Source organism: Wyeomyia smithii, chromosome 2, assembly GCF_029784165.1.
Source record: "Wyeomyia smithii strain HCP4-BCI-WySm-NY-G18 chromosome 2, ASM2978416v1, whole genome shotgun sequence".
In the NCBI taxonomy this organism is placed as follows: Eukaryota; Metazoa; Arthropoda; class Insecta; order Diptera; family Culicidae; genus Wyeomyia; species Wyeomyia smithii.
Genome location: NC_073695.1, coordinates 58,096,099 through 58,116,409, shown reverse-complemented (window position 1 = coordinate 58,116,409; position 20,311 = coordinate 58,096,099). Strand labels below are relative to the sequence as shown.

General features: G+C 40.7%; 2 protein-coding genes across 11 annotated transcripts in view; one reads left to right on the top strand and one right to left on the bottom strand.

The window, feature by feature from the left end:
• The window catches only part of LOC129723213 (high affinity cAMP-specific and IBMX-insensitive 3',5'-cyclic phosphodiesterase 8), a 202,008-nt gene that overhangs the window by 62,920 nt on the left and 118,777 nt on the right, over positions 1 to 20,311 (top strand). For 3 of the 9 annotated variants that reach the window (XM_055677281.1, XM_055677282.1, XM_055677283.1), the window contains exon 3: positions 955 to 978. The exons of the other annotated variants lie outside the window; for them this stretch is intronic. In XM_055677281.1, the coding sequence (XP_055533256.1) occupies positions 955 to 978 (24 nt within the window). The remainder of the gene's footprint in view (positions 1 to 954; positions 979 to 20,311) is intronic. 9 annotated transcript variants of the gene reach the window in all.
• The window catches only part of LOC129723212 (nuclear receptor coactivator 6-like), a 46,366-nt gene that overhangs the window by 10,975 nt on the left and 15,080 nt on the right, over positions 1 to 20,311 (bottom strand). The window contains exons 2-3 of one of the 2 annotated variants that reach the window (XM_055677271.1): positions 3,497 to 4,834; positions 1,129 to 3,031 (exon numbers count right to left, since the gene is read on the bottom strand). In XM_055677271.1, coding sequence (XP_055533246.1) covers positions 1,129 to 3,031; positions 3,497 to 4,834 — 3,241 coding nt within the window. Of the gene's footprint in view, positions 1 to 1,128; positions 4,835 to 20,311 lie in introns of both variants that reach the window. The other variant, XM_055677270.1, reaches the window with a different exon arrangement.

The following is a 20,311-nucleotide window of genomic DNA, read 5'->3' as shown; positions in this document are numbered from 1 at the left end:
TTTCATCACATTTCTCCGAAAGAATGGTTAATCAAGCATATTGTAGTTTCAGTTGTATAAAGTGAATTGAAAATATAATTCTCATATGTACCTTGCGTCTTTATAGCATGTGTATAGTTATATGAACTCAATTTAATTGCTCATTTTCATGGATATGGCAATAAAGTGCCATATATATTATAATTTGTTGTGTAATAATTTCGTGAGAAATGAATCGTAAAAAACGCATTTCATTGAGTTTGGAGCAGAAATTGCATAATATTCGAGTTGTTGAGATAGAAGAGCTATTGAAAGCTAAAATTGCCCGACAGGTGTTCATTGAACGTCGAATTAAAGTAATAATAAGCATTAGTCTCATAGTCATTAGTAAAGAATGGCAGAATACAAACAAATTGACATTACATGTATGATTACCTTGAGCAAGTTCGCTATTAAAAGAAAACATTTTTCTTTTATTTAGTCGTTTGTATTTTTAACATTTTTTCCATTAAACTATGAGAATATATTATTTTACTCAAAATGTCATAAATTGAATTATATCCAACCATGAAATAATTTTTACTATTTCACCAAACTAACGTTGAAATTTTTTTTTGACCGAGGTAAAATCGAAACAGCATTGTATACTTTTACTTCCCCCCAAATAATTTAGTAGATTCACAGCTTGCTAAAATGCTATTGGTAGATTTTGGCTGAACTAGAGCCTTATAAACTGTTATCCTACAAAAAAAACTACGTGCTTGTAACGTAATGTCTTTCATATTACATAGCATCACTTCTAAACTTCCGCGTTTTTCTACATGAAAAACAAAACAAACCAAAAAATGCACAGTAAAATTGTAGTATTTACAATACTCTAACTGAATGAGCAGTATTTATACAAAATTGTTTTGTTTTTCCAGCAAATATAATAATTTACCGTTATGAGCTAATCCACGTTTTCTCCTATTTCAGGTAAGTTCAGCAGTGGACTTGTTAGTAAGTACTAAAAACAATAATTAACAACTATGTACAATGTCGAGTGTGCATGTATAGAAAATTTGAGTTTATGTGTATATGTAGCTGATATTTCCAAGAACTAGACAACTTCATTAGTTAAACGCACCGTACCCATCCCATCCCCCGTACCTGATTCCGGTGAAACATCTACGGTAGAACCGGTGCTGATGCCACTGGGCCGCACGATCCCACTGGCGAAGGCGTCCGCCCGCTGTTGATTCAACGGAGTCGGTCGGATACTGAAGCGTGTAGACAGCGACGACGGTGCTGGTGGCGCTGGAGACGGCGACGAGAAGGTCTGCCGGTTGATGATTACGGTCCAGGGTTGTGGTGTCACCACGTAGACCTTCTCCTTCGTGTGGGGGGATATGGCGATTTTCACATTGCGCCAGTAGTCCCGGCCTTTGGTGCGATCCCGCAGCGATGGTAGCATCGTAGAAGTGAGGAACTCCCACGGAATCGCTTTGGTGACACGGTGCAGCGGGATGGTACTGGACTTTCGGATGTAGTCATCGCTGGAGAACTGCTGCTCGGTCCAGGTGTCGATGCGTCGCTGAAGCAGCAGCGGATCGATGTCCGATTCGCTGCGTTCGTAGATCGGGAACGGTGTCGTTTCCGGTTGTGTCGACGTCGTCGTGGGTACCGTTGTTCGTCGGTAGACGATCGGAGGCAGTGGTCGAGTTATGTACTCGGGTTCATCGTAAGAATTTTGTGGTTTCGTGACGATTTTTGTCGTCCGTAGAAGTTGAGCGATCGTTGTTCGCGGTGCATGGGCTTGGCTTGTCGGGTACGGTCGAATTCGGCTGGTGTTGACATAGTGGGGCGTAAATTTCGATGGGTGTGCCATGGTGATGGTCGGTCGGAAAGTTCGCGTTGGAGGTGGGGTCGTGCTGTGGTCCACTTTATGGTCCACGTCGTGCTCCACCACCATTCCGGTGAGATTGAACACCGGTGGCATTGGTGTCATTTTGGGTATTCGTAGTGTGAATGGTTTTGAGTCCTTGGAAACTTTTACCGGTTCGACCTTTTTCGTTTTTAAAGGTTTTTCCGGTACGCTTGTGGGAGGTCGAGAAAATGGTTTCGTAGTCTCTTTTCGGAGGATGTCTTTGATGTTGGAAGTGGATTGGAAGTACTTCATGAATTCTCGGGTTACGAAACGTGATTTTGGGGGCAAAGTGGTTGTGACTGTGGAGCTTACGGTCACAAGGTTGGATTCCTCCGGGAAGCTATCGGTCAGGCGCTTGGGTTCTTTGGACTTAAATGGCTCTGGTTTTTTGTAGGTACTGTACGGGATGATGATTTGGATTTGTTTTGGTTTCTTGGTGGAGGTTATGTTTTTGTAGCCTCCAATGGCGGCTGTCAACGATGTGGATCGTGGTGAACTGACAGGTGGAACGGTGGTAATAGTGATTGGCACTGGTGTCGTATATTCCGTGAAAGAAGTATCAGTCGTGTAACGTTGGAATCTAGTCGGTGCTTGGGTGCCAACTTTGAATGTTGTCAGTACAGAAACCGGTTTGGTTGGAGGCGCTCGGGTTGAAAACGTTATGGGAAGCGTTTGTTTCGGCGGGGAATCGTCATCTTCGTTGAGCAGATTGTTGAAATGACTGATTTGTGGATGAGCGTCTAAGTGGCTCGAATGAGCGTCGGTAGTTTGCTGTCTTGCGGATTGAGTCGGTGGTGAAGTCGTCTGAAGGTTGGCAGAGTAAATTATTTGAAGTCCATTTCCCAGCTCATCTGACCCGGATGGTGGATTCAGAGGGGAGGGAAACGTGGTCGGTTTTTCGGTAGTTGTTGTCCGAGAGGAATAGTAGCGAGTCTTCGGTACTGCGCTGGTCACTTCGACCGGATAGGTAACCGTAACTCCTGTGATTAGGGAGTCTTCCTCTGATTCATAGTCTTCATCTTCGTCCACCAGATCGTTGGTTCCGTTTGAGTAATCAACATTTCGGAGTAGCTCCGATGCAGCTGGCTTGGAGTCCTCGCTGGTGTAGGCCACGGTGGTGTAAACTGCAGAAGACGATGATGCGACCTGTTCGACATCGAAGATTGAGTTTCTGTTTCTATTGCCCGATACATCCGACTGTTGGTTGTACCGGGTATAGCTATCGGACATGGATTTTTGGGATTGTGGATATCCGTAGCCCAGTTCGAGGATCGTATCACGTGGTCGGTACGGTCGATAGAATTTGTACGGGTCGGTGTGGAAGGAAGTCGCTGTGTAGAGCGGTGGAACCGGGGATGCACTTAGGTTGGGAAGTGTTATCGGGGCGTGCGGTTTGTCTTCATTCTGGATCGGTAGGATTTTGGCTGGTGGGTTGTAGTCCTTGTTGGTGAAATATGAGGCCGATACTTGGCGGAAGGTGATCGGAGCCGCCGATGGCGGTGGGTTGGGTTTGCGGGTTACAAAGTGTGCTACGGCGGGTGCAGCAGATTGGACGAAGGGATCAGCCGATGGTTGTTGTGTTGGTATCGGCGGATGGGGAGTTGTACTGACCTTAAGCTGCTGGAGTTGTTGTTGTAGCTGCTGCTGCTGGAATTGAATCTGTTGCAATTGGAGGGTTTGTAGCTGCTGTTGTTGTTGTTGAAGTTGCAGCTGAATTAGTTGTTGTGCTTGGGGAGGTGCTGTTACGATTGGCGGTGGGTCTTGGCTACCATTTGCTCCTGCTGGAGGATAAGAAGCTACCGAATGGACTTGACCTTTCGGTCGTACTTCTAGTTTGATGGGCCTCGGAGGAAGTATCGTATTCTGAGGGATGGAAATTGGAGGCACTTGGGTACCCGGAAAGTGCCCTGGGGGAGCAGCCATCGGAACCCACGACAACTTGTTGCAAGGATGGTAATCGAATTCATGATCTACTCCGGGTGGAGCAGGAGCTACTTCTGGGAAGGGGGTTGTTGGCTCAGGGTCTCTATAAGGCTTAACCTGTGAAACCGGTTGCGATGGCTTCAGTATTCTTGGATCCTGCTGTGCTCCAATAATTTTCTGTTGCTGCTGATGCTGCTGCTGCTGCTGAAGCGTAGAAGGTAGATGTGAAAATTGCTGCGGCTGTGGTTGATACTGATTCGCAGGTGCTTGGGCAGCAACGTTGTTGTTAAAGTTACCATTAATAACATTGCTCGCCTGATAGGAATTTGCAACGGCATGATAGCTAGTGCCACTTCCCTGGATGTTTACATTTGAATTTTGCATAGGCAGAAAGCCACCAGTGGGTTGAGGATTCACGAAATTTGGAGGCCCATAGCTAGTACTCAATAACGGTGATCTGTTTCCGCTTTGCAGTTGATCATTAAGTGCCTGAGGAGCTTGGTTGTATGGTTGATTCGGAAAAACTACTTGTTGCTGCTGCTGCTGTTGTGGTTGCTGTGGCTGCAGGGGTAATGGAGCAGCTGGTACAGGAAGCGGAGGTGGAGGTGCATTAGAAGGGCTTGGTTGTCTCGGAGGTGGTGGTGGTGGTTGCCTTCTATCTTCATCATCCCCAAAAAAGTTAAACCAACTGGAAATGCGTTCTAGAAATGATGGCGCAGCTGTCGTTGTCGGAGATCGATATCGATAAGGCCTCTGAGTTGGTTGTTGGAATTGCTGCGGTTGTTGTTGTTGATATTGCTGTTGTTGCTGCAGCTGCTGCTGTGAAGCTTGCTGTGGTTGTTGCAGTTGCGGCTGTTGACCATTATTATAATTGTTGTAGTTCAAATTATTATTGATATAATTCGCCTGCGATTGCAGTTGCGTTTGTTGCTGTTGTTGCTGCAGCTGCTGTTGATATTGCGGTTCCGCTCTAGTCAAGCGCGTTGGGTTCAGTATCATCAACAGCAGGAATATTCGCCAGGCATCCTGAAAAAGAAAAACAAACAAAACAAATTATTTTAATGACTTGATTTGGGCTTCCACAGCACTAGCGCAGACATGACTTCAAACAACCTTAATTAGCTTAAATTGATACGAGAGCCGCAACACGTGCTGTTATGCAGCGATAGAAATGACGAAGAAAGAGTGTGGCACGATAATGGGGGTTGGAGAGCCTACCTTCAGCTCTGGATTGAATCACAAATGCGGTGAGAATCGAAAAAAGGCTTTCAATTTAATTGCTGTAATGAGCAATAAACTTCCTGAATCAATGGATAATTCGTTCATTTGGCGGCGGTAGTTTTTTCGGTCAATTATGCAACTAAAAGAATTGAGGTGAGGTTGTAAGAGAATTCCGGCTAATTTTTTCGGCTATGCGATATTCGGTTACAGCATTCGATATCATTGAATAATCGGAAGTGGATCACTGGGAAGTAGAGTTAACCAAAACAGCGATTGATTTTGAACGTGAATAACCGACGTGATGCTTCTGTTTTGAGTTTTAAATTGATTTCGTTTTTCTCTTTGTTAAGTCATGATTTCATCGAAACATACCGTTAAATTTAAAACTCTTGTATGATTGCCTGAACTTTGTAAAAAACAGTAGCCGATGGCCATTAATTGGACCGCAACATTATTAGGAATCAATTCCTTAATTAACTTGCTCGGTTTGGAAGTTTCAAAAACCATTCCATAACAGACTAAACCTTTTCAAAGCTCGGATAATTGCACGGTAAGCCGACTTCATGTACAAGTTTACGTAATAAAACTATTAATCAAACTCACTCTTACCCAATTCCTGAGAAAATCGCAGTTTTCCGATAACAATCGCCACCAATTCCATTACGTAAAGCTCCCCAATGTCAGCCACTTTCGCTCTTCTTAAGAACCAAGTTTTCTCTCTTTCGGGCTGTTGAACGCTTCAACAACAGCGACGACGCGCGCTCCAGCGATAAATATTCGTAGTTTGCCTTCCTTCTTCCCTCCTCTCCTAAACATCATTAAGTGTTGCGTTTTTATCGCGTATGATCTTTAATGTCACTCTCACTCTGTCTCCGCCAGACAGCTAGCCTATCCGCACCCGGATCGTTTTGAATGAATAATAATCACGGCCCCGGCGGTGCCAAAACGAAACGTTGTTGAAAACAACAATCAACTGCGGCGCGTAAACCTCAGCAAAACACAAAAAGAAAGATTCCCGGCCGGTCCCAAGCCACGACCGGTAGTTATGATTCATGCTGGGCATGCTTGAATTGGCCGTTAAAGCTGTTCGGTAAATATTTTAGTCACTACTCGAAGCGAGATCGAGAGGGATGGTGACGATGACACCAGAGGAATCCAATTTTCATTTGCGTACGGCTTTGTAATGTTGTAATAACCACTTCGAATGATTGTTCGATTAATCAAATGAATAGACGAAATAAACCTTTGATTATTAAGCACTGAAATGTTGCTTTGGAGTTTTTTAACAATCCTGCAATTTAATTTTATATAATCAAACGAAGGTAAATTCTCTTGATATTTCCTTTAAAATGTACCCACTTCTTCGAGTCATTCAAATCGCTGGTTGGAAGGAACCGCAAGGGTCCCATTGCACTCATTTTCTATCATTTTAACCATTCTTAACACACCAAGTTCTAAGTAAGTGCTCGGCAGGGTACCCGGGTACCCACCAGAATAAAATGCTTCTTACTTCTTCAATTCTTGACCGATTTTCTATCTTGACCCGTCAAAAGATTGGAAAATATGTCTATTTTCAGTATAATAAGAGCCCTAGCTCTTCAACTGGTCTCGAGGTACGATGCTGGCCTAACAAGCCAGTCGTCGTAGGTTCGAGTCTTGTCTCGGGAGAGACTGTTAGTGTCAGTAGGATCGTAGCGCTAGCCCCGCAATTGTCCTGTACACTTAACGGTTGGCTGCGAAGTCTGTGTATAGTAAACGGAAGGTCAAGTTCCGAATCGGAATGTAGCACCAAGGCTTTGCTTTGCTTTGCTTTTAAGAGCCCTTGGTTCCCACATGGTTCCCGTAAATCCGGATCTTCGGGACCATTATCACGATGAGGAATCTGCTCCGGAATGGCCATTTCGAAAAACTTATCAGATGGACTCAAAATGAATGAAAATCAACTCCTGGAATGATTTCATGAATTTTGATACCAATATTGTTTGATATTATTGAAAATTGCACTAATTTGTCTCACCGGAACAAGCTTCCGAAGATCCACAGGAACCAGATGCCGTCTCATGTCCAGAGGTGAGATCGAAAATATGTCGAAAAATGAAAAAGCAAGAAGCAGTTCATTTTGTGGGTACCCGGGTACCTTGCAGAGCCGTAGCTACTCCGTTTTGCGTGAGGGGACAGAAATTTTTTTTTAAGTAAACGTTTTTTTGGGAGAGCAAGCAGGTTAAAACCGTTATGTGCTCGACAAAAAAGTACCTTTACGCGTCACACGGAGCACCCAAATTAAAATTCTTATCAGTTTTTCAGTTTTCCTCCTATTTCGATAGTTTTAGCACCAAAAGATTAAGAAGCTCATCTATTTTCAAATAAGCATTAGTGGTGTCCCGCAAGAATTTTCTTATTCAAATTACAGAATTACAACGTTAGAGACCTATCTTCGAGGGTCGCATCATTCGAAATCGACGATAATGAGAGGTTCCATTCGCGAAGAAATATTGAGAGAATGGACCGATTAAACCGTCTGCCTAAGCTCTAAATTTTACGATTCGCATTGTTTGATCAATGTTGTTGTCCGGTTTGATTTCGGACCTAACTGGAACATAGTTGTGCGGGCCAGGTAACGGACTGGGTTATGCTTCCGAGGTATGGAAAAGTCCTGCCAAAATAATTGAACTGAACATAAACATGAATCACAAGAAGCACACTGAGGGAGTTTGGATACTGGCTGAAGGTTTAATATTTGAAATAACTTGTCTTGTGTGTCATTTTTTTGCCCACGATGTTCAATCCAAGAAATCAAAAAGTGAGAAATTAAAACTTATGGAAAAACTGGTCAAATTTTGCAGCAAAACTTGTTTTGCATTGTTCTTATATTATCAAACATATAAAACTATGATTGGTTCTTTCATTAAAATGGCATATTTAAAAAAAACTGACATTTTCACTCCCAGACCCTGGACCGGACATCCGAAACGAAGTATGCGGATCGTCAGTTTCAATTTCGCCGCGAATCAGGCGGGCTCATCAAAAGATTGAGTAATTCAACTTTTTTGAGCTCGACCCCAGCGGTTAATGAAATGGGTTTTAAAACCAACAGAGAAGTTGAGACGTCAATCCATTTTTTTGAACTCTGGAGAGTTATAATGGTCAAATGCTTTACTGAAGTTAGTGTAAAGGGTTTCTACGTGCCTACCATTATTCATTACGTTGAGAATAAATGTAACAAATTCTAGAAGATTCGAGGTTGTTAAGCGACCTTCAAAAAGCCAGCTAGTGGTATGGTTCTTAACCTGCTGCAAAATTTTGTCATTTACAAGCTATTCAGAAAGTGTTAAAACGCGAGAGATAATGGCAACTCTATGAATTTCGATCACTTTAAATGAAAGACTTATCATTCTTAGAGATCATACACATTTTACGCGGACAGTTTTTTGACTATTTTGATCCCCTACACTTCCGTGGCCAACCTTCCATATAAATTCTGAAAAAAGGGACCAAAGGGCAAAGATATTCTACAAACCTAAGCTGTCCACGTGGAATGTGGATTTAAATTCTAGAAAAAATGCTTAACTCTCTAGTGAGTAATAGTAATTTTCAGACGGACTTCGTAAGAATCACTATGAATTTTTATAAACATTTTTTAAGTATTGATTGAAGCTCTTTAGAGGTTCAACTTATGACCGTCTGAAGGCGGCACTGGGTACTAGAGGGTTAAGATTCAACGTTTATCAAAACTGCTAACTGAAGTAATTATATGAAATAATTGTTTTGTTTTGTGTAAAAATTGATTATAAATTTTCAAGATCTTGAACAAACAGTGGCTTGGTTTAAACGAGAATTGCTTCACAATTGATTTTCCCTGTTTTCCAAAGCATAATGGTTGTATAGTAAAAAAATTTTTCTCGGGATACTCGAGTCTCGGGAAAATTTTACCGAAATCCCGGGATCCCGAAACATATATTCTACAGTGAAAACTATTGGAAAAGTGGTTTAAAATTTCAGACTCATGTTCAATGTTGAGTAAGAGTGTATAACTGTTTTCTTATAACTGATTATTATTTACCTCTCTAATTTTTTGGTCGTAATTTTGTATAAAAAGAAACTGGTGTGAATCGTCGAATATACGAATATACTCCTTAAGGTGTTAAGCGAATGTATGAGAAAAAAATAACCTTCGAATTTTGTTTAGAGGTAATAAAGCTTAACAGTTTCGTCTTCTCGAAAAGATGGACGCCATGCAAAATTTGAGCCCATTCGGGTTTTGAAAAATGAAGCCTCAAAGCGATCAGAGTGCAATATTTTATTTGGTGCCGAATGTCTCTGAAATGTAAAAAATATCGAGATGTTGTGTCATCTCAAAAAAAAATTTTCAAACAACTCGTCTCTCTAAACCTAAGAAAATTTTCAATCTTTATTTCGAAATAATACCAGATCTTGATGTTTAATGCATTCCTAAGGCATTTGGCATTCATAATTTCATGAACGATTTTATTTTTTTTGCCTTTCTCCAATTTTTAAATTTTTTCACGGGGACCTCTTTCGAGAAGACGAAATTTTTGAGTCCTGAACCAAATTCAGATAGTCGAGTTTCATTGGTAACCTAATGTTTCTGTTCGTGTATGACTAAACATCATCGTTACCGCTTGCTGCATTGTTATCAGTTTGTTCTCGAAAACTGATAAATCGCTTCAATTGTTCAATGCTTTTTTCCTATAAGACAAAAATTAAATTCGTTTTTGTTTTCACTTTTCTTTAAAATTTTTCGTACATTCCGGGATCTTGAGATTTCTCGGGAAATAAAAATTTGATTTCTTGATTCCCGAGAAACCGAAAACCGTTGGAAAATAGACGCTCTAAATGGATAGTTTGAAAATGATTTTTTTTTTTAAATTTTGTTAGATTTTTTGAACTCTTCACCCAACCCAATTTTTTGGCTTCCATTCTATTTGACGTAGATGAATTTTTCAAGCAAAACATCTCGTATTCAGGTACCATCACACAAGAAAATGATTAAAGTTAAAATAGAACTAAACTTTTATGCTTCGAGTAGCTTTTTACAATGAAAAGAGGTAGAATTAAAAATATATTAAATACCTGACCCGGAAAACTTCGTCCCGCCGATCTTTTCTCTTAATTCAATTAATTTAAAAATTATAAGTTGCGGTTTATTTACAGTCTGTAAAAGCATGACGAATCGCAAATTGGATGTGTTCCAACTCAAAAGACAAAGTGCAATCAAATAGCTCAAATAATCACAAAACCCTGGCAATTGAATTATTAATCCAAAGAGGAAATGCCACCTTTAGAGACTATTTAAAAAAGAGATTTCTGGTTATTTCTCTATTTGAAAATCCAACGAATTTTGTTGTTTATAAATATAAATCGTATGATCAGAAAGGGTTGTGTATGAAGCCATGGCCGCAAGGTTGACGAAGAACTACATGAGACTGTTTGTTAAATTAAACGAATTGTTGCATTCGAGAGTAATCTCAAACAATTGGTTCGAAACAAACTTCTCCTTTTCAATATATCTTCGAAATCTAGACCTAATTATTATGTTAGACTATTTTGTATGAATATTTTTATGTTAATACATCATCTTCAATGTTTCAAAAATTAGTTTTAAAAACGGTAATTTTTGAGATATTTATTGTGACAATTTGGTAAATTTGGCACAGAAAAAAAATTTTTACAGTGTATATATTTTTTCCAGAAACGCAATTTTATTACCTACAACTTTGCTGAAGACTTCATTTCAATCAAACAAGTCGTTTTATCTGATATAGAAATTTTTATCTATCAGTCACCATATTGAATCGCCCCTCTTGAAGCAGCAGTCGCTAGTCTACATGAAGAACTGATATCAAAAATGACCTCTTTATCAAAAAGGAACAACTGTGAAAAGTTTCAGCAAAATCGGAAGTGACATGCCAATATTTTTTTAACCTATTTTCCATGGAATGCCTCAGTGTTTTCCGAAAACGCTGGTTGAAATATGTCTTTCCTTTGTGTGGGACCACCTCCACCTCTTAAGTCGGAAGGGGTGTCAAACCATCATTGCTACATTTCTTGCACTCTATAGTGCTCACATCTCCATCTTATTTGTTACCATTTGCTTGAGTAGTTCTCGAGTTATGTAGAAATTTGGGTTTCATTTGTATGAAATGGAAGCCTTTCAGAGAAGGGAGGGACGTTTAACCCCCAAAGAAATATTTCTTGCTCCCAAAAACCCCCACATTCTGCAGAAGGAAGGGATATCAATCTACCATAGAAATATTCCTCGCTCCCGTAAACCTCCACATGTCTAATTTGGTTCCATTAGCTTGATTAAATCCCGAGCTATACAAATATTTGTGTTTTGTTTGTATGAGAGCCTTCCCTTCTAGAGCAGGGAGGGGTGTCAAATTGACATAGGAATATTTATTGTTTCCTAAAACATTCATTTACCAAATTTGGCTCCATTTGCTTGATTAGTTCTCGAGTTATGCAGAAATTCGTGTTTCTTTTGTATGGGATATTCCCGAAGAGGGAGAAATATCCCTCAGGATTTCACCTGCGTCACAATGTTACGCCAACGCGCTCGGTCCATGGCAGCTTGTTTCTTGAGCATCCTACATTTCCGAGATCTTGCTCCACTCTACCTCTTGTACTGGCCGGATTCGAGACGAACACCATTTTTGCGGGATTGTTGTCCGGCATTCTTTCAACAAGTCCGCCCTTTGTACCCTTTTAACTTTAGTATTTTTCTGGATACTAGGTTAGCCGTGAAGTTGCGCCAGATTACCTGCTCCGCCGAAGATGTTCCAAAGCACACGTCGTTCGAAAGCGATCTCGTGCCCGTAAAGGATTACCAGTATTATAAGCATCTTGTACATGGTGCATGCACTTGACACGGGTTCGCAGCAGTGCTGGGATTATCCAGATATCCGACCTCGGATATCCGACAAATATCCAAAATCCGGATCAATCGGATATCCGGATGTTATCCGATTTCGGATATCCGGATCTTCGGATAGTCGGATATCCGGCTTGTATATCAGAACATAGTTCAATGAAACTTATTAACATAAATGAAAAACAGAAAAAAAAATTAAAAAAACAGAAAAAAAAATCGGATATCCGGATAGTAAATATCCGGGTATCCGACTTGTCCATTATTCGTATCCGAATATCCGGATATCCGGATAGTCTTCGTTTACCTATCTGTGATCCGAGCTTCGGATAACCGAATCACGAATAAATCCAATTAAAAGTCCTAGCACTAGTTCGAAGTTTGCCAGACCTCAACATCTTATAAAGTACGTAGTAAGCACGACTTCCAGCTACGATACGTCTGCAGATTTCTCTGCTGCGGTTGTTGTACTGCCGTTCCAAGCATAATTGTCCCAGAGTGCATTAGGTTTGTGTAGAACATGGGACTACCAACATTAATTGAACGGCAGTGTATGACGTTACCAATGATCCGAGGTACACAAATTCGTCAATCACCTCGAACTCATCTCCGTTGATCACTACCCTACTGCCTATGCGAGCCCAATCGCGCTTTGTTTCCCCTGCTAGCAGATACTTGGTCTTCGACGTATACACCATCAATCCAACCTTTTCTGCTCCGCATTTCAGCTTGATGTACCGTTCAGGATCCGCCTAGAACGGCCTTCCGACAAGGTCCACGTCGTCAGCGAAGCAAATGAACTGGATTGAAGATCGTTCCATAACACTTTCACTGTTGAACAGGAGGCAGGAAAGACCGTCGTCTTGTCGAAGTCCTTTGCGTGTTTCAAACGGGCTTGATACCACACCCGAAATTTTCTCAAGGCTCTGTTCACCATTCATCGTGGCATTAACCAGTCTTGTTAGTTTCGCAGAAAAACTCTTTTCGTCCAAAACTTTCCGTATCGACCGTTTGATAGGGTCGTGAGCGGCCTTAAAATCGATGAGTAGGTGGTGCGTGGGGACTTGGTATTCTGGACACTGTTGCGGGTTCTACCGCAGCGTAAAGATTTGGTACGCCCATTCGCGAAACCGGTTTGATAACTTCCCTTAAACCTTTTTGCTAGCGGCGAGAGACGGCGGAAGATGATGTAGGAGAGCACCTCGTAGGCTGCGTTGGGAATCGTGATCGCTCGGTAGTTCTCTCATACCACCTTGTCGCTCTTCTTGATTATTGGGCTTATCCCATCTGTATCCTAATCCTGACTATCAGCTGATGCAGACAGGTAGCCAACCTATCCGGGCCCAGCTTGATAAGCTCCGCAGCGATGCCATCCTTTCCATTTGTTGTTCTTGAGCTGCTTGATAGCATCCTTAACTTCACTTATCGTGGGGGCGGTATGCCTCCTTCATCTACTGTGCTGGAGAAATCGTTTCTCCTACCGTTTTGGTCCTCTGCCTCTACGCCATTCAGGTGTTTACATTTCAGCTTGCAGTACAAAGCCTGCTCGGGATGCGTTTAGTTTCTTGTAGAATCTTCTCGTCGCAATGGCCGTTACGTTGATTGCGCCACGATATGTTCGGACGTCGATTATATCCGTAAAGTGTCTTTCAAAATGCGCCAAAACCGAAGCAGGTTCTTATGTAGCCCAAAGAAACATAATATTCTATCGACCGTATCAGAGCAATCATTAACGAATTACATGCACACATGCAGCTCAGTTCTGTTTGGTCAACAAGGCAACAGTTCGCATAATCAAATTACAATTTTCGCAGTTAATTTTCCAATCCTACTCAAAAACGTAGTTATTCATCAAAATTCAGGTACCGCAAACACTTGAAAAACTCACCTCAGTGCTCTTCATTAATCAAGCGAAACTTGCACCCCACTGATTATCTGTTCCAAAACTATACATCACTCAAAGTATTGCAAATTCGGATAATCTTCAAAGCATTTTCCGCACTCGTACATAATTATCATTGCCGCAGAGTGCGATTTTCCGCATCAGTGCCCTACTAATGGCACTGATAGCCGACAAAATTTGCACCAGGCTTAAAGTGGATTGCATAAATCAATGGCCAGTGATGCGTAGAATGTATAAATTTTCCGCCTGTTCAGTCACTCCCTACCTTCAGCTTCTTGGCACACGCCACACCCGACGATGGCCGTCGCTTTTCTCGTCATCTTTCTTCCGTCATTAGTCATCACACGAGCGGTGTGACAGTCTCCCACTCTCCCTTCGGTGTTCAACTACAGTAACAACAACAGTGACGCGCTGGTAGCGCAGTTTATCTTTGTAGGTTAAGTAAACAAACAGCAACGTTGTTGCTTTCGCGACCGATCGGTTGGCCGTGGTTAGCAGAGGCTAAAAACCATTACATCGAGCCGCTGTTTTCCGCACATTGGCCCAAGATGAGTGCTTCGAGTAGTGAAATGGCTTTATTATGAAGATGCTGCTGCTGCTACTCTCGAGCCACTCTGCAGCCTCTACAGCCACAATGGAGCTGCATTATTAACCTACGTCAGCTACCGGATCGCTGATGGCCATCCATGGTGGTAAATTTACGTTTTGTTATAGCACAGCACAGCACCGCGCGGTAGTGATTGCGATTTGATTGATGAAGCGTGGATTAGCAGTTACCGAATAGATTAGCTCTAGTTTCCTCGATTACAGTTATCATCTGGCTAAGTAATTTGTTACAGCGCGGGTTTCCGCCGCTAATCCCACCCGGTAGCGAACAAACAGCATACCTACATTGTTATACAAGCTGGTGTAAATGCAGAGGCAACGTTTGTCGCGTTTTTAGTACTTTTTCAAAATTTTGATGAAATAGTATAATTAGTATAATAGTATAAAAAAATCTGCTTAATAAAGTGTAGCACACGAAGGAAACAGAGTGTAGTTCGAAAAGACCAGCAACAAATACAAATACTGGCTGTAAACTTAATTCTTACCTGTAAACGTTGTTATAAATTTTGCAATTCTCGTGACATTGGCTTATGCCGCATTCTATACGGTTTTACTTTTCCAAAATAAAATTTCCGAATATTCACTGATTTTACCTACTCTCCAAATTCATTCTAGATTTTCATCTTGATTCACAGATGAAATTTACACTGCTCTTTGAACTTTTTCGAAAGTATTTAGCATACTCTGCGATGCACAATCAGCAGCCAACAATATGTACTCATCTCTTCCCAGACTGTAGATAACATTTATGACATCATTCAACGATTCCTTTGCTGATGCTTCATTTCTGACAAGCGTTTCCGGATGAGTGCCAGAGAAAGTGATTTTATTGTATTCGCTTTCGTGTTTTAATAAAAATATGAAAATTAATACCGGCTTACAAGCACATCCTGTTGAAAAATTGATGTTCGACTGTTTAGTCATGCATTTCGCAGCCTGGCTGCTGATCAAGAGTTGACATTAATGAAAACATCGCGAAAGATAAACAGAAAGTGCGGTTGAAAAGACCATCGAGTTTGCAAATTAGGCGGATATTGAAAAACATAAGGATGCCAGTGTGAAATATAAGTGAGACACAGCGAAGAAACACTCATCAAATACGTCATTCAATATTGATGCTGTTGGTGTTTTTAAACAAATATCGGTATTGTTTACAGATAACAAAAAAGTGCCAGTTTAGACCCCTGTTAACGAACTTTACAACTTTATGAAACTTCGTTGGACAGAAGATAATGCAGCAGGATTTCACTTTCTTTTTATCCGTCATGCCAACCTACAAAAATATTACCGCGTCGCAGCAGGTTGGATATCAATAAATAAGCGGTGGTTGTATGCATATAGGTTTCGTAAACCCGGTAAAGCCGGTCAATGTTAGGGGATCGTGAACGGGATCGTACGCACGCATGCTGCGCTGTTGACTGTGGTGAGTTTTATCTCCTCTCACCAGGAGCATTTCCATTTCGAATATATGAAAGGTAAACATCTCGACACTGAGTACCAACTACTCATTGTTACCCGCAAGAACTGTGATGCTGTGTCAAAACTACAGTGTGGTTCGTTATGAAATCCAAATACGAAAGAAGACGTAGAGTTGCTGAATAGTGGGTAGATTTTGTAAGACAAGTTTTGCTTACTTAGTCCAATAATCTGCACAATCTCTGAATGTTTTATTTTAACATCAACTGTATCATCCACTAGGAAAGAGAGAACTCGAGTTGATAGTAAACAAACGTTTATCAGATTTTTTCATCAAAATATTCAAGTCGGAAGTTCACGAGATGGAGGTATTTTTTTTTTAAAGGCCCTCGAGGCTCAACACGCAAAATAATGATGAGAATGTGATATTATTCAAACGAAGATGGTAGCTGGCTTGCATCGCTTGGGGAATGGTCTTATCTGTTATACATGTAATGCTAATAACCGTGTTGCGTAATCTGGCTGTCGAGCCTACTTTGAATTCAATTCCCCCGGAGGCACAGATTGGACTTATGGGATGCGCCCAATGATAACGTGTTATACAATACGTGGTGTGAAGAGCAGGAAATCAAAGCGCCAAAAGTTCTTCCTCGATAATTACCCGCTGTGCTGCGTACCTTCACCTTCGAGTTATTTTTTTTTTCACGTTGAACGGAACTGTCTCAAACACACAAGATTTTTTTCTCGATAGTAGATAATTTACTGTTGAAAACCTCACATCTTTTAAACCTTAAATATTTAAAAGACGATTTTATCACGCTCAAAAAAAACTTCCTTCCGTGAATCCAACGAAGCTCTGGACTTGGTGAAATGATAAATTCTAGTATTTTTTGTTAGATTTCACTGCTATACAATTAAAAATACTAAACTCCTTTATTTTCTCGAATCCAAAGTTTCGCTAGATTTACCGGAATGTATTTTTTTGACCGTGATAAAATAGAAATTCTACTGTTTTTCCGAAAAAATAAAACCACTACATTCTGTAGAAATATTTTTTCACAGCATTGCATAGCATATTTGAACTCCCGTGTGTCGCCTGAGATTTATCATGATCGACTGAAATCGCACAAAGAACCGTCTAAATTATGCCTGGGAGTAAAAAATCATCCTCAGTGTGCAACTCTTCGTGATCTTACTTTTTGATGATCACTCCCAATGCAGATCAATAATTATTGATGAAGGGTTTTAGGATTGTTTTTTGATTCTTGCTGCTACTGGATACCGAGGAATCCTCTGAATCATCCAGAAGTATCATAGGAAGGAGCTTTTTTTGTGTTTGATGGAATATGCGCTCGAGGAACTGGTAAAATGAAATGGTGAAATCTCTTAGCATAACGCCACCATAAATACCTCACATTTTCATCGTGTTATCATTGACTGTTAGAGCTACTCCTTAACTAGTCATACTTTTCACAATAGATCTACGATTCCGGTCGCAGTGAGGAAGCCCATACAGGAAAAAAAACTAGTCATACTTGACACAATCCTAATAGCGCGTGCGCAGTCGTTAAACAATTGCCCACTATAAGAGTAAAATACATACAAACATGTTGTCGGGACCGTTCCTAAACCACGAGATTATAAACACTTGCGTACCTGACCCCTCCAGAGCCGAAATAATGAACATTTTATTACCTGTCATTCCGCAAGATCTAAACCGAATTTGATCGAACCCCACGGTACCCCTCGATAAATCCAGAACAACGGAAAATTTCGAAAGTAGGGGGCATTACTGTTCCAAAAACTGTGATAAATTTGTGATCTTTTGAAAAAGGTTCGATCAAATCGGTTTAGATCTTGCGGAATGGCAGGTAAAAGAATTTTCATTTTTTCGGCTCTTGCGGGGTCAGGTACACAAGTGTTAAAAAGAGGCAGGAAGAGGAGGAGAGGAAAGAGTGTAAAAAGACAACAAAAGGCCACGCAGAGGGGTGGGGGTTTTAACGAAAATACCACGTGATCCTTATTTTTCTGCCTTATATTTTATAATTGCCAGCAAGTCCAAAATTATAATTGTTGCTATAGACAAACGTTAAAAACAAAAAAATTAGAGGAGTGTATTAGCTGGAATTTTAAAAGCTTCATTTGAGAGGGCCTTATAATTCATAATTTTCACGAAGAGTTTGCGATTAGTTGGCGATTGTTTTTTTTTTTAAATAAACAATCGCATAAAGCAGCGGGGTTTGACAGAAAGATACTCATCGTTCGTCGTCGTAATGGGTTAACTTCACGCCGAATACTGTCCGATTCAGTCTCTTACCCAATGACATAACTCTTCCTGTCCGTCACAGTCGTGGAGATGCAGAGGTAAACTCGGTCTCCGATAGCAACGACTGATACACTTTATTTCTTACAACCTCCTTTCTTACCCTAACGATCGTTAGGACGTAGCCGGTACACTGCAAATGGTAAAATTACCCAAATAGGCATATACGCGGTTCTTTGTGCCACTCCACTAGCTCAAATCGATCACGAAGGACGAACTACAAAATGTACGATCCTCAAGCTCGAGCTCAAGCTTAATCACAATCATTCACATCTTTGGTTTTTTATTCTCTTGTAGAAGACTGAACCACTGCGACCATTATTTGATCTATTGTGGTATGCTTCAACTTACTCTAAGTGCGTACGAGCAGGTACATCACTATTTGGCGAGTTGACGCCCTTGCTACATTGCACATTTATCCCAGTTGGGCAACGCACTTTGTATGAAGTTTATTACCTCACCAGAACTTTCCCTCCAAATTTCGGTAGGTTCTGCGTTGTATTAATACTCGGCATTCGCAGAGTAGATGTTCTGAAGTTTCGCTTTCGATGCCACACAGGCGACATTTATCATCGTCAAGTTTGCCTACCTTCTTGACATGAATGTCCTCAAGTCTTTCTTATTTAACCTGAGCAGCACGAGGCTATTCTCGCGATTTGGCTCTATGAAACCTCTCGATTGTCGTGATCCGCTTATGATATCCCAGTTTGCTTTGATGGTCGCTTTCTCCCTTTCACCGAGTTCAGCTTTAGAGCGCTCGGGGAGAATCCACAGAAAGGTTCTGGGCCAACAAAGTTAGCGGATGACCCTTGTCTGGCAAGTAAGTCGGCCGTCTCGTTTCCTTCGATTCCACAATGACCAGGAACACAGTATAAGCTAACCTGGTTTTTCATAGCTAACTTTCGGAGCAACAGGATACATTCCCACACTAGTTTAGAGTGGCAGAAAGGAGAATTAAGGGCTTTTAGTGCTGCCTGACTATCACAGAAAATGCAAATATTTGCGTGTCGATAATTTTTCAGACACGTATTCGTGCATTCTATTATCGCGTATATTTCCACCTGGAATACTGTTGGCCAGTGTCCCATGGGAAAAATATTTCAATTCCTGGTCCTGTGAATCCTGCACCCGCGGAACCATTCATTTCAGAACCGTCTGTGTAAAAGCAAAGAGAGCCGTCCCGAATTGTGGGTCCACCTTGTTACCAACTTTCTCATTCTATCTCTAATATTCTGTAGGGAATTTCGAAATTAGGTTTCCTCTGCAGCCAATCCTTCTTACTATTTGTTAGATTATTTATTGAAAAATCATTTCGAAGCCGTTTTCCGATAGGCTCCGAAGAAGATCATCCACGATTAATGACCATAACAGGGGAGATAATATCCCTCCTTGAGTTTAGCCGTTATTTCGCGACTTATTAGCATGGCATGAATCCACTTTATTGTGTTCCTGTCTATGCCATGCCTTTCCATGGCTATTTTCATTGAGTTGTCAGACGCATTATCAAATGCTCCCTCAATATCAAGAAAGGCTGCCAGGGAAATTTCCTTGGCATGGATGGATTTTTCGATTTTTCCCAATAACATTTGTAGCATATTTGGTTAGTAATTGATCAAAATATGACCACGTGGTTTGGGAAAAAAATTAAATATTAAACTATGTTTATAACACAACATCGATTTCTTAGTTTATTTACAAATTGCCAATTTAATCATAATTAGCATGTTGTCGTCATGAACTCGTGTCGCGTCGGCTTGTAAAGTTTCAACACAATTAATCAAGATAATGTTATTATAGCAATATTTTTCCAAAAGCTATAAGAATCATGACATGAAAGCGCAAAACTTAATGAAATGTTCGTAAAGTTTGCATGAAATAGCAGAAAAAAAATTTAAAACTATAAAACAAAACTGCGCTACAGAATAGAAATGAAATAACTAGTAGAACATATAATTTATATATCTCAGCTACATCAATTCAAAGAATTCATACGCATACATGAGTTATCACACTTATTAGCAGCAAAAAATGCAACCTACAATTGCAATTCGTTCATTGAGCTCAAATAAAAACACGTTTCTGCAAAATAACGCGATACAAATCTCTAGATAACTAACAAACGTGAGACAAACTCGATTGATTGAC